The sequence below is a fragment of the Puntigrus tetrazona genome, chromosome 24, assembly GCF_018831695.1.
Source record: "Puntigrus tetrazona isolate hp1 chromosome 24, ASM1883169v1, whole genome shotgun sequence".
NCBI classification, from domain to species: Eukaryota; Metazoa; Chordata; class Actinopteri; order Cypriniformes; family Cyprinidae; genus Puntigrus; species Puntigrus tetrazona.
The window spans coordinates 5,700,929-5,715,928 of NC_056722.1; the positions used below are offsets into that span (position 1 = coordinate 5,700,929).

At 38.2% G+C, this 15,000-nt stretch overlaps 1 protein-coding gene across 2 annotated transcripts in view; it reads left to right on the forward strand.

The window, feature by feature from the left end:
* The first annotated feature begins 181 nt into the window (after positions 1-181).
* The window catches only part of LOC122329551 (lethal(3)malignant brain tumor-like protein 4), a 41,728-nt gene continuing 26,909 nt past the window's right edge, over positions 182-15,000 (forward strand). For both annotated transcript variants that reach the window (XM_043225846.1, XM_043225848.1), the window contains exons 1-10: positions 182-258; positions 7,289-7,368; positions 7,647-7,724; positions 7,809-7,863; positions 8,122-8,210; positions 10,479-10,583; positions 11,197-11,332; positions 12,828-12,919; positions 12,993-13,138; positions 14,699-14,775. In XM_043225846.1, the coding sequence (XP_043081781.1) occupies positions 7,659-7,724; positions 7,809-7,863; positions 8,122-8,210; positions 10,479-10,583; positions 11,197-11,332; positions 12,828-12,919; positions 12,993-13,138; positions 14,699-14,775 (766 nt within the window). In that variant the 5' untranslated portion in view covers positions 182-258; positions 7,289-7,368; positions 7,647-7,658. The remainder of the gene's footprint in view (positions 259-7,288; positions 7,369-7,646; positions 7,725-7,808; positions 7,864-8,121; positions 8,211-10,478; positions 10,584-11,196; positions 11,333-12,827; positions 12,920-12,992; positions 13,139-14,698; positions 14,776-15,000) is intronic.

Sequence of the window (15,000 nt, forward strand, 5' to 3'; positions counted from 1 at the left end):
TATTATTGTCATAATTGTTATAAGAAGGTAATAATTAATTAGCACGGCAGACTCTCCGTAGTTCGTGGCCAGTGTTTGACAGAGTGAGCTGATTTGAGGAGAATATTCCAGAGATGCTGCGAGCTGCTGATGAGTTGTTGTTGTTCGCTCTGTCACGTGACCTCGCTCGTCCAGTAGAGGGCCGCGCGCTGCGCATGCGCACTGCTCCGTGCTGTCTGTCAGCGCGTCTGTCTGGAGGATCTCAGGCTCTGAGTGCGGGTAAGAAATCACCAAAGATAGGACACTCAGTCTGCGCTTTTCTGTTTAATCTGCTCCGCAGGCGTGTGATTGTGTCGCGAGGAGTGTGTGTGTGTGTGTGTGAGTGAGAGAGAGATTTCCCTACAGCCGCAGTTGTGTGTGTGTGTGTGTGTTTGTGTTAAGGCTACTCGGCTAATGTGTGTGTTTCTGCCGTTTAAAGCCAGTGGAGATGAAGATGTAGCTCGTGTGTGTGTGTGTGTGTGTGTGTGTGTGTGTGTGTGTGTGTGTGTGTGTGTGTGTGTGTGTGTGTGTGTGACGCGTTACAATGTTTCTCGGTCAGTCGCCGCCGCTGGTGTTACATTGTAACGCGTGCTGTGTTTCTCCCGCGCGAGATCTGTCGCCTTCTTCTTCTTCTTCTTCTTCTTCTTCTTCTTCTCTTCTTTCTCTGTATGTCTGTCTGTCTGTCTGTCATCATCACGTGTGTGTGTGTGTGTGTGTGTGTGTGTGCGCGCTGAAGTCGCCATTTTCCTCTCTCGTCATGGATGTGTGTGTGTGTGTGTGTGTGTGTGTGTGTGTGTGTGTGTGTGTGTGTTCGTGCTCCTGAGACTCGTTCGGATCCGCGGCACCTGTTGATTGTCACTTCCTCTTCAGAGCTGGTTCCCTGTCTTCTGTTCGTCCAGGGTTCAGATCTTCTGGATGGTGGAGAAGGCCTTGTTTTTGCTTGGTTTTCCTGCTCGACTCTTCAGGAATCGATGCTTGTCGTGTTTTCAGAAGTGAAAGTATCCAAACTGTGTCATTTGCAACCCTTTGAAATCATAATAAGTGTTTTTTTTTTGAAAAGCTGTGAAAATAATGTGTAACTCAATCATCACCCTACACACATTTAAAAGGTTCTATATATCATCTGTATAACTGTTAGATGAAGACATGAACACTGTACTTCCCTCTCTCTCTGAACACACTCATCTATTAATACTAGAACGCTAGCATCATCCTTTCTGTGCTTTTGCTGCAGTCCTCATCTTCTCTGGTCATGTGACACGGCACACACTTCTTAGGGGTTTGTAGAAACCTTCTTCTTGAACCTGGTGCTGTTGTCATGGAGACGCCGTGTGTTTCCAGTCACACGCTTGAGGTGTTCGTCCAATCACGGCGCGGTGCGCTTTTCAGACTGATGGGTTTTCTAAGAAAAAAAACAGGCAGGGAAGAGAGGAGCAGCAGTGATGTATGGTGTGTGTGTTTCAACCTAAAGCCATGAAAACACAAAGATTGTGTTTTTTTTTGTGTTGTGTTTATATGTGTGTGTATAGTGTATGTGTATAGTATGTGTGTGTATGTGTATTAGTGTGTGTGTGTAGTGTGTATACGTGTGTGTATAGTGTGTGTATGTGTATTAGTGTCTGTGTGTATACGTGTGTGTATACGTGTGTGTATACGTGTGTGTATAGTGTGTGTATAGTGTGTGTATGTGTATTAGTGTGTGTGTGTGTGTAGTGTGTATACGTGTGTGTATAGTGTGTATGTGTATTAGTGTGTGTGTATAGTGTGTATGTGTATTAGTGTGTATGTGTGTGTGTGTGTTGTGTGTATGTGTATTAATGTGTGTGTGTGTGTGTGTGTGTAGTGTGTATACGTGTATTAGTGTGTATAGTGTGTGTGTGTGTTGTGTGTAAGTGTATTAGTGTGTATGTGTGTGTGTGTAGTGTGTATACGTGTATTAGTCTGTATAGTGTGTGTGTGTATATGTATACGTGTGTATGTGTGTGTATAGTGTGTATGTGTATTAGTGTGTATAGTGTGTGTGTGTGTGTGTGTTGTGTGTGTGTGTATGTGTGTGTGTAGTGTAGTGTGTATTAGTGTGTATAGTGTGTGTGTGTGTGTGTATGTGTATTAGTGTGTATGTGTGTGTAGTGTGTAGTGTGTATACGTGTATTAGTGTGTATAGTGTGTGTTGTGTGTATGTGTATTAGTGTGTATGTGTGTGTAGTGTGTAGTGTGTATATGTGTATTAGTGTGTATAGTGTGTGTGTGTATATGTATACGTGTGTGTATGTGTATTAGTGTGTATGTGTGTGTATAGTGTATGTGTATTAGTGTGTGTATACGTGTGTGTATGTATGTGTATTAGTGTATACGTGTGTGTATAGTGTATGTATGTGTGTGTACATGTGTGTATGTGTGTCTAAATACCTCTTCAGACGCAGCTTCCAGCTTCTCAAAGTTGAATTGAGTTGATTTTTCTGGTAACAGCCCAGAAGTGTCGTCTTGTTTTAATTGATGCATGCTTTTAGAAAAAACAATATGGCTTTAAAAAAGGAGAAATGCCCCAGAAATGTGAAAATCTATTTAAGCTTACTGTAGAAGAGAAATAGTTCATCACAGAATATGAAGGATATACTTTAGGACTAGTTCTTAAGATACCAGCAAAATATCATCTGATTATCATTATAGTGATAAAATCCCAGGAAAAAGTTTTTGTCTATAGAGCACGCCTTTATAAAGCATTTATATAATATAAACTAATATATCATTTTTCTTTTGTAATTTTTTAAATAAAATTTTGTATTATATTTTAGTGTATTTTCTCAAGTTAAACTAATTGAAAAGATGAAAAAGAGTGTGTTTTTTTCTTTATATTGAATGTTTCTATTATTTGAAGTTGAAGTGTGTTGAGTTGAGAGGATGCTGGGATGCTTCGAGCCGTCAGTCATCAGGCGTGAGCTTCACAGAGGGATTGTTTTAAAGCGGATGTCATGTAGTTACAGGAACAGAAAGATAGTGTAAGTGCATTAAACGGCTCGGAGGAAGCAGGGTTATGTGCTTCTCTCGTGACGCCTGATAATGCTGCTCCGCTCTTGTTTGTTTGGATTTCTGTGCCAGGAAGTTGTTGAAATGTTTCCTGCTGAATGACTGCCCCACATCACTTCCTGCTCTGTGTGTGTGTGTGTGTGTGTGTTTGTGTGTGTTTGTGTGTTTGTGTGTTTGTGTGTTTGTGTGTGTGTGTGTGTGTGTGTGTGTGTGTGTGTGTGTGTGTGTGTGTGTGTGTGTGTGTGTGTGTGTGTGTGTGTGTGTGTGTGTGTGTGTGTGTGTGTGTGTGTGTGTGTGTGTGTGTGTGTGTGTGTGTTTGTGTGTGTGTGTCTGTGTGTGTGTGTGTGTGTGTGTGTTTGTGTGTGTGTGTTTGTGTGTTTGTGTGTGTGTGTCTGTGTGTGTGTGTGTGTGTGTGTTTGTTTGTGTGTGTGTGTTTGTGTGTTTGTGTGTGTGTGTGTGTGTGTGTGTGTGTGTGTTTTATTCGCTGCTGTTCAGACGCCGTTTACCAAATAAGCCAAACATTCAGCTTTTAATGTAAGTCAAAAAACTCTCTTTTATGAAATCAGAACTCACTTAAAGAAATATTTAGTATGATTTTGCTGGAAAATAATTTTGAATGTTGGTGTGGTGTTGATGTAAATATGTAAATCTCGTCTAATGTAACTTATTTATAACTTGTTTGTTTGTTTGTTTGCTGCTTCTTAGTGTATTAGTGAGTTATTTTTCATAGTTTTGAGTAAAAAAAACCCGTGTTTTCCTGATCAGTGTTTTGGGAAGTTTTAATATCATTATTATTATTTTTGTTGTTATTAGGCAGTTATTTTAGTGTAATTGAGACACTTTTATAGTGTGTATATATATATATAATATATATATATATATATATATATATATATATATATATATATATATATATATTATTATTATTATTATTATTATTATTATTTATTTATTTATTTATTTATTTATTTATTTATTTTATTTTTACTTTGAATGTTATTAAAATAAGTTTATTTTTAATAGTTACAAAAAAGTGTTAAAATATTTAGTTATTTAAATGTCAGTTATTTTCAAGATTTATTTCAGTTAATATTTACTTCACTTCAAGTAAATGTTTTATTTTGGTTTTGTTAACTATAGTTTTAATATTGAACTCTTATGTTTTGTTCTGGTCAGAGAGGATGTGAAAACTTCTTCTGGGCTTCCCTTCACCTCACACTGTTCTCTTCACATTCATCATTTTCTTTATGAATCTATATTTTGTGATAATAAAGCGTGAAGAGAGATTTCTGACCGAATGCACCGCCCAGGGTGTTACGCTTTACTTCTTTTTATTAAACCGTTCCACGAAAGTTCATGATGAGTGTGTGTTACATAAAAGAGCGTGATGAAGTCGATCTGTCATCTGTATTTATGATTTGACTTCAGCGAGAATGATTATGTTTCTCGTCCGTGAAGCCGTCGTGTGTGTGTGTGTGTGAGAGTGTGAGAGTGTGAGTGTGTCGTGTGTGAGTGTGTGAGTGTGTGAGTGTGTCGTGTGAGAGTGTGTCGTGTGAGAGTGTGTCGTGTGAGAGTGTGTCGTGTGAGAGTGTGTCGTGTGAGAGTGTGTCGTGTGAGAGTGTGTCGTGTGTGAGGTGTGTGTGAGAGTGTGTCGTGTGAGAGTGTGTCGTGTGAGAGTGTGTCGTGTGTGGCGTGTGTGTCGTGTGTGTGTGTCGTGTGTGTGTGTCGTGTGTGTGTGTCGTGTGTGTGTGTGTGTGTGTGTGTGTGTGTGTGTGTGTGTGTCGTGTGTGTGTGTGTGTGTCGTGTGTGTCGTGTGTGTCGTGTGTGTCGTGTGTGTGTGTGTGTGTGTCGTGTGTGTCGTGTGTGTGTGTGTGGTGAGCTGATTCAGTGTTCAGTTTCAGGGATTAAACACAGAAAGAAATCACACGACCAGAAAGAAACGGGAGTCACGTGATGAAACGGGAAATTCTGAAGTACTTTAAAAGAGCCTCAAAAGGTTCTTCACAGCGATGTCATAAAAGAACCGTCCGTTTCCTACCTTTTTAAGAATCTGAGGACGTCTCTGTGAGGTTTTCAGACGTTAATGGATGAAAAGGTTCTTCTGGGTCAGAATTAGCTTGAGAGAAGAACTACAGTAAAGTTACAGTTTTAGTTGGGGATTGGATTTGTCTTCATGAATGTTCAAAGGATCACGTGAGAAGATTCTAAAGATTCATCGATTCAGTGAGTTGAACTCCAGAACTGAATTGTTTGGGATCGAATCTTTTTTTCCGAGTTAATCGAGCGTTTCAAAGCGATCTCTCCAGTCCTGTAAAGCGTGGCCTGAATCAGGCTGTGTGTGTGTGGTGTGTGTGTCGTGTGTGTGTCATGTGTGTGTGTCGTGTGTGTGTGTCGTGTGTGTGTGTCGTGTGTGTGTGTCGTGTGTGTGTGTGTGTGTGTGTGTGTGTCGTGTGTGTGTGTGTGTCGTGTGTGTGTGTGTGTGTGTGTGTGTCGTGTGTGTGTGTGTGTCGTGTGTGTGTGTGTGTGTGTGTGTGTGTGTGTGTGTGTGTGTGTGTGTGTGTGTGTGTGTGTGTGTGTGTGTGTGTGTGTGTGTGTGTGTGTGTGTGTGTGTGTGTGTGTGTGTGTGTGTGTGTGTGTGTGTGTGTGTGTGTGTGTGTGTGTGTGTGTGTGTGTGTGTGTGTGTGTGTGTGTCTGTGTGTGAGGTGTGTGTCTGTGTGTGTGTGTGTGTGTGTGTGTGTGTGTGTGTGTGTGTGTGTGTGTGTGTGAGAGGTGTGTGTGTGTGTGTGTGTGTGTGTGTGTGTGTGTGTGTGTGTGTGTGTGTGTGTGTGAGGTGTGTGTGTGTGTGTGTGTGAGGTGTGTGAGGTGTGTGTGTGTGAGGTGTGTGTCTGTGTGTGTGAGGTGTGTGTGTGTGTGTGTGTGAGGTGTGTGTCTGTGTGTGTGTGTGTGTGTGTTTGAGAGGTGTGTGTGTGTGTGTGTGTGTGAGGTGTGTGTCTGTGTGTGTGTGAGGTGTGTGTGTGTGAGGTGTGTGTGTGTGAGGTGTGTGTGAGGTGTGTGTCTGTGTGTGTGAGGTGTGTGTGTGTGTGTGTGTGTGTGTGTGTGTTTGAGAGGTGTGTGTGAGGTGTGTGTCTGTGTGTGTGTGAGGTGTGTGTGTGTGTGTTTGAGAGGTGTGTGTGAGGTGTGTGTCTGTGTGTGTGTGTCTGTGTGTGTGTGAGGTGTGTGTCTGTGTGTGTGTGAGGTGTGTGAGGTGTGTGTGAGGTCTGTCTGTGTGTGTGTGTGTGTGTGTGTGTGTGTGTGTGTGTGTGTGTGAGGTAATTTTGTTGTGTGCTTTTTATTTTTAAAAGATCTAGTTTATATTAGGTTTCATTCATTTTTATCTAAGTTTTAGATTTTAGTGCATCAACTTAAACTGAGCACAAGTTAAAAAGCTGCCTTGGCTGTTAGCCGAAAATAACAATTTTTAATTGTTTTTTGCATTACTGCTGAGTTTCTTTATGAAGCTCCAGAGTTTCTGCAGTGAATAACAGCTGGTAAACGTCCAGCAATATCACTCAGATATAGAATAATAATTCTATTATAAAGTCACAAGGAGTTCTAACTCTTTATTATGTGTGTAATGTGTGTATAACTGTATTTCTGATGAGTAATATCCGTATGATCTGAAGTCATGTGTTCAGTCTCAGTCATAATAAACATCTTCATGATTCTGTGAAGACTCCTCTGATCTCTCTACATCTCATATCTTTAGTAATGTGGTTTTTTTCATATATTTAAAAAAAATACAAGCCAGTTTTTAAGTGTGTAGAAGAGTATAATATTTAAAGTGTCTGTGTATATAATATATATAAACTTATTTTGCATTTTTATATGGTTTATCCTTAAGTACTAAATATTTTTAATAAAAACCATATAGACATTTACAAATTCAAAAACTTTAAAATTAAAATAAAAACTATTATTCAAAGACGAAAAACAGTTTTCAATATATATATATATATATATATATATATATATATATATATATATATATATATATATATATATATATATATATTTTTTATAATAATTATAGTAAAAATATTTTATTTATTAAAATGTAATCAGAAAAATGCAAGCTGATTAAACAGTGATTTTATATAAATTTTATATATATTTAATAATAAAAATATTTTATTTATTTATGTATTTGTGTGTGTGTTACATTGAGCTATATTTAATTTGAGTGTGTGTGGCTGGTCTCCCTCAGGTCCTGTAGGTGTGATGAAGTGTGTGTTTGAGCGGGATGTGTTCGGGCTGAACCCTGACCCCTGACCCCGACAGCAGCCGGTCAGTTTATCTCTGAAACATATTTAACACATGCATATATTTAAGAGAAATGTTGCTTTCTATGTTAAATGCATCTCTGTATAATATAAATGATACAAATAATATACATGGAGGTGTTTTTAAAGTAACTCCTGTATGTGTGTGCATTTATTTGTTTATATATATATATATATATATATATATATATATATATATATATATATATATATATAAATAAACACACACATATATTAGAATGATTTCTGAAGGATGTCAGTGACACTTTCTAATCTTTTCAGAGCTGATCTCTAATGATGCAGAGCGAGGACCGTAAGAGAAAGAACCCCAGAAGCGTGTCGGACGAGTACAGTCTGCGTGTGAGTACCGTGACCCCTGACCCCTGACCCCTGACCTTCAGTGACTCTCAGAACAGACTGATCAGACGCTCCTCTTCTTCTCAGGAGCGACCCAAAGAAGAAGCCGCAAAGATGAAGAATAAAGTTTCCTCGTCACAAGGTAGCTTCATAAAAACACTGTGTGTTTCATCGGCTGTGAGATACACCGCATGGCTCCAAAACCATTAGGATATTAAGTAAACTTTGTTTTAAGATTCATTGCTAAGCACTTAATTTTTCTCAGTATTTAGATGTGTGTAGTAGTCGTATCTCAGACAGGTGTAGTCCGATCCTAACGAAGCAGGCGTCGCTGGAGAGGGGGCTTCTTCATGTTTTAGGCTGGTTTTGTTCCCGGCTCACGGTTCTGTGTTTCCTGCAGCGCTGAGCGGAAAGAAGAAGCCGTGGTCCTGGGATCAGTATCTGGAGGACGAGCGATCTCAAGCGGCTCCTCTGGAGATCTTCACCGAGGTACTGGTCCAGGAGCAGCGCTCCGGAAGATGAAGGATCCTGAAGATTCTTACTCGTTCTCCGTCGTTGATCAAAACGTTCTCATCAGCCTCGAAGGAATTAAACTGCTGGTTGCTCATGTTTTCATTTAAATACCACCCTTTTTTCTGTAGAAATAAAATTAAATCCAGAAAAATTAAAACAGACACAATTTCTAAAAAAATTAAATTTTTCATAATTATTTCATATTAAATTATTTATTTAATTATATTTTTCATAATTAAACATTTTCTTTTAAGTTTATAGTATTTTTTTGGGTTATTAAAGCCAATTAATTTGGTTTAAAAAACATTAAACAGATTTTTACAGAGACCTAAAAAAGTTGTTAAATTTTCAGTTAATTTAACATAGTTACTAAAACTTAATTTTTCCTACATTTAAAAACAAGAAAAGGGGGACAAAAATATAAAAAAATGTGTTAAATATAAAAATAAAATATTTAAAAGGTTTAATAGATTCAGAGAGACATATTTTAAGGTTCTTAAAGTATAATTTTAACAATCGAAACAATGCAGAAAAATGAAAACAATAATCTGTTGTTAAATTGTATTGATTTCATGATCGGAGTAACCGGACGAGATTTTCATTTAACCATCAAAACTAAGTTCAGAAAATGGAAATTAAATGAATGTGGAAGCCTCAAAGATGTACATTTAGTTGAGCTTTTAATACGTCGTTAATTTGTACATGTTTCTGATTATTTAAATTAACTATTAAAATGTAATCCAGAAAAATCAGCCTTTGAATTAAGATCTTTCTTCTAACCCCATTGGCTGATATATTTGTTTTTTTTAAGCAAAAACGAACAAAATCCATACTATTTTTAAAAACAACACCTAATATTTTAGTCAAGTAAATGCATCTTAATTCAAGAATACTAGGACCCAAAATATGTCCCTCCCAGAAAAGTCCTGACCTTTGACCTCGTGAGCAGGGACTTTCTGCTCTTTACCACGAAAGACATTTAGATCCTGGTTCCTGTGGTGAAAACGGGCTTTTGTTTTCCACTCCAAATATCCAAATGTTATAAATCAGTATATATTTACTGGAGATACACAACCACATAAAAGAAGAAGTCAAAATAAAGTGAGTGTAAGATTCAGACAAGAAGAAAACATGATTATTTAAAGGCAGAACAGCTTTATTTTTCTCACTGTGTTCGCACGTATTTTATATTTTTATTTCATTTACTGGGAAATACAAGCATTATTTAGTCCTTTTGCTTTCTTGAGTTAAAGAAGAGCATCAGCTTTGCTCTGATTAATTAAAGTCAATATATTATGAAGTTAGGATGTTAGATTAAATGTTATTAATGCATTCCTACGACGTGTTTAAAGGTTTGTTTCTTCAGTAGGTTTGAGGAAATGCGTCTCTGCAATGGAAGTGAATGGGTGCCGTCAGATAAAAACATCAATCCACGGCGCTCCGGTCCATCCGTTATCATCCGGACGAGACAGAACATCAAACTAATCCAGCATTAAGATGTTTTTAACATAAATATGAGTCTATAATTCATAATAACTCCTCCTTCAGTAAAAAAAGCGCATCTTCTGTTTTCTCTCTCATCAAAATCCAGACACATTTTAGTTTTGATCCGAGCAGATTTCTCTCCAGATTCAGACCAGAACACTTTTTCTCCGGAGGAAGAGTTATTCAATGTTCTGGAAAGGTTCTCTCAACGTTATAAAAACACTCTTCCAGGAACACTAACAGAGTCTCAGCTCAAAGTGACCCGGTTTATTATAACCTTCTCAAAAAGTTATTTAAGCGTTATTTGTGGAACTAAAATGTTTGTTGAATGTTCATCTAGAGTTTAATGAATGTTGCTGCTTTGTTTCAGGAGAACATTCAAAAGTAACGTTCCTGTAATGTTTGCAGAAGGATATTTTAAATTCTTAACGCAACATTTTTATTGGATGTAATTATGGATAATGGACTTATATTTTACACATTAAAAGCATCTCAATGCTGGATTAGTTTTCTCTTTGTTAACTGATGGAGTGCTGTGGATGGTTGTGACGGCACCCATTCACATCCTTTATTGACCGAGGTTGCGTTGCTCTGATGATGCTGAGGTCTTGATTTCCAGAACTGATCCGGTTTAGAGAAGTGTCTTTGATCGGAAGCCTCGAATGCTCGGATTGTTCCTCGGAAAGGCGGGAGGCGGTTGCCATGGCAACTCCCGGCGGTCCTTGTGTCTCTGAACGCTTGCGTTTGTTTCTCCTCCAGTTCCAGGCGTTTCCTGACGGCAGGAATGGCTTTAAGGTGGGCATGAAGCTGGAAGGCATCGACCCGCTGCATCAGTCCATGTTCTGTGTGCTGTCTGTGGCCGAGGTCAGAAACACTCTTTTACTGTCACTTGTGCATGTGCTTTAGAAACGTGTTCATAACGTACGGGATAATGCATTACAGCGTGACTCACTGCAACCAGGTTGTGTGCAAAAGACCTTTCTGTTTACAAAATATATGTGTGTGTGTGTGTGTGTGTGTGTGTGTGTGTGTACTTTGTGTCTGTATAAATGCACAAACGTGTTGATATACTTACGAGAAATGTTAGATTAATAAGTAAAAGGTATAAATATGTAGTATTAATTATATCAATACAATTATATGCATGCATGTTTACATTATACATACCTTTTTAATGCATGATGCATAACAGCTTTAAGTGTACTTTTAGATTCTTTTAGTAGATTTTTAACAAGCTGAAAGGTGATTTAGTTGTAGGCTATTGTTTTTTAAATTATATATATATATATATATATATATATATATATATATATATATATATATATATATATATATATATATATTTATTTATTTATATAGTTTTGATATTTGCATGTTAAGGTGAGGGCGTCCCAGAATGCACTGCATTGTTTAGTATTTAAACGGATCTTTTTTGTGCTGGTTCAGAGTATTGTTGTGGTTGTTGTTGTTGTTGAAGGTGATCGGCTTCCGAATGCGGCTCCATATCGATGGTTTCTCAGAGTGCTATGACTTCTGGGTAAACGCCGACTCTCCTGACATCAAACCGGCCGGATGGTGCGAGGCGACGGGACACAAGCTCCATCCCCCCAAAGGTGCGCCGCTCTGAGGAACACAGATCAAGTCCTGTGTGCTGAGCTTCAATACACACATATATCCATACAGGGCTCGACATGTTTTTCACAGGCCGCAGTTTCCATGTTGTGAAATGACCTTTTATATAAATACTGCACACAAGTGTTTTTTGACCTATTTAAAGGGAATTTTTTTCCCTTGACGTGCTAAATGTTCTCATAATCCTTCATCTTATGTTTTATTAATGATTCCACTTAATATAATAAGATAATATAGGGCTGTTCCCTCTCGTACGTATCCTTTCCGCTGCAGAAGAAACAGAAGCAGCATTCAGATCCTGATCATTTAGTGAAGATGAAATATAGCATGAATGCTTTTAACTGCATGCACAATTATTACAGGATGATGCTGTGAGATTGGTGTTTTAATATACATATAGCTAGCTGGGTGTGTAATATATATCATGTATGTATATTGTATTACATTCATATTTGTAATAAATATGAATATGAAATGTGGGGAAAAAGAGAGACCGCTATGAACCGCCGGTTCGTTAAAGCCTTCAGACGATTCGTTCAGACTGATTCGTTCAGACTGATTCGTTCAGACTGATTCGTTCAATAATGCATTTTCATTAAACAAGTGGCGCTAAACGTCAACATTTATATATTTTCAATAAATTCAAATACTGAACTGTAATGCTTTTTAACATTATATTACTATAATGTCAAATTTGCAAACATTTGATGGCTTGGCGGGCGTCGATGTCAAGGCCTGCACACACTCACACACACACTCACTCGCACACACACACACGCATACACACTTTCACACACTCACACGCTCACACACACACACACACACACACACACACACTTGCACACACACACTTGCACACACTCACTCGCACACACACAGACACACTCTCACACGCACACAGACACACACTCGCACACACTCTCGCACACACACACACACACACACACACACACACTCGCACACACACACACACACTTGCACACACACACTTGCACACACTCACTCGCACACACACAGACACACTCTCACACGCACACAGACACACACTCGCACACACTCTCGCGTACACACTCACACACACACACACACACTCACACACACACACACACTTGCACACACACACTTGCACACACACAGACACACTCTCACACGCACACAGACACACACTCGCACACACTCTCGCGTACACACTCACACACACACACACACACACTCTCTCGCACACACTCACACACACACACACACACACACACACACACTTCGCACACTCGCACACACACTCTCGCGTACACACTCGCACACACACACACAGGATATTCTTATGCATGCATATATATGTATATAATAAGAACAGTTAATATAATGTATTTCTTCTCAAACATCTGGTAATTTCAAGTCATGTGAAGTCTCACTGGCTCAGTTCTTCAGGAGATGTTGAGTGTGGTGTGTTGGTTCTGTGTTTGGTGCCGTGTTCAGGTTACAAGCTGAACGAGTTTACCTGGAAGCAGTATCTGGAGGCCAGTAACTGTCCAGCAGCGTCAGAGAGTCTCTTCAGAGTCCAGAGCAGAGTAAGACCCGGTTACTCAGATCAGAGCGGCTCTCGCTCACTGACGCTCACTAACCGGCGCTCTCTCGTCTCAGAGCGGCTCGGGGTTCGAGGTGGGCATGAAGCTGGAGGCGGTGGACCGGAAGAACCCGTGTCTGGTGTGTGTGGCCAGCGTGGCCGACATCGTGGACGACCGCTTCCTAGTGCACTTCGACAACTGGGACGACACCTACGACTACTGGTGAGGAGCACTAACTAACCCGTCTCCTTTACCCTTTTATATATCATGGTAATACCACAGTACTTAGGATTTAGGACTGCATTTACACAAATGAAGATAAAAAGAATAAATAAACAATGAATGAGACGAACGCAAAATACAATTAATGAAATATAAAAACGGTTTTCTACAAGATATAAAAATAAAATCTGAATATTAATAAAAACTATAATACTATATAAATATTAAAAAAATAAAAATAAAAAATATATATATATTAAATATATATTATATATATATATATATATATTTGTATTTAAACACCTGGAAATAAATTAAAAAAAAATTAACCCTTAACTGTGAAATAAATGAAATCAAAATAGTAATATTAAGAATGACTAAACTGAAAATAGATCAAAGATATGTTGAAATATTTAATAAAAATGACAAAGCAGAACGGTAACAAAACTTAAATAGTTTGAGATTAATTGAAATATTTATTTGCGAATGACGAAAGATAACAGAATAAAATTTTTAAAAAATGTTTGTTTAAAGTCTGTTTGTGTATAATCTGTTTAAGCGGCCAATTCTAAAAAGCCCTAATAAATATATGAATATTCTGTGAGTTTTAGAAAGGTGTGAGATCAGGGCCGATGAAAGAAGAAAGATCACGGTAGCGTATGATTATTGATAGTTTGATGTTTTCTTCATCACGTTAATGCTAGCGTATTAATATCCGCCGCTGCTTATGTAAGGCGTGTGTATGATGCCGGATTGATTCGTGTGTGTTTTATATAACGCACTGCATCACTGCTGGGATTAGCTGAGGAAAAACCCTGGAGAGGAAGACGAGGTAAAATTAGAGTCTGCCCACACAGAGACGTCCCTTCAGCGCGCTATAAACAGAGCAGAAAGAGTGTGTTATTACTGTGTGTGTCCAGCAGGAGAAGCTCTGGGCTTTATGAATTACAAACACAGGTGTAATGTTTCATAACTAAAAACATAGTCAAATTAAAATGAAAAGTGAAAACGAAAATAAAAGCAAATTCAATGTATGAAAAAAAAAAAAAAAAATTATAATTTAATGTTATATAAATAATGCTACTGTAACATGGGATGTGGAATGAAGTTAACGCAGATTTAGAGATTAATTAAAATCATATATTTTAACTTGATTTATAAACATTAGGTGAAAAACCTGTGCAATAGAAATGACATGATAAAGTATAAAGTATATATCAATTACTAAAAATTAAACTAAACTTAAAGTAAACTTAAACTAAAAAATAGAAAACTATTAAGTAAAAGTCCAATAAAAATTGTATCTTAATAGGAACATAAGTACTAAAACACTAAAAACTGGAAAAATTAATTTAAAAAAATCATAGAAATCATAGAAAAGTATAATAAATTAAGTACTAATAATGTAATAATAATAATGACATGCAGATGTGAAAATGACTGTGATGTAAGTAAATGAGAGAGAGCCAGATGACTGACAAACTGACTGAAATGTAAATGTAATGAGAGCTGTGTGTGTGTGTGTGTGTGTGTGTGTGTGTGTGTGTGTGTGTGTCTCAGGTGTGACGCCAGCAGCCCGTTCATTCACCCGGTGGGCTGGTGTCAGGATCACGGCCGGACCCTCACGGCTCCTCAGGGTGAGCTTATGTGTTCAGAATCACACGTGTGTGTGTGTGTGAGCGTGTGTGTGTGTGTGAGTGAGCGTGTGTGTGTGCGTGTGTGTGTGTGAGCGTGTGTGTGAGCGTGTGTGTGTTTGTGAGCGTGTGTGTGTTTGTGAGCGTGTGTGTTTGTGAGCGTGTGTGTGTTTGTGAGCGTGTGTGTGTTTGTGAGCGTGTTTGTGAGCGTGTTTGTGAGCGTGTTTG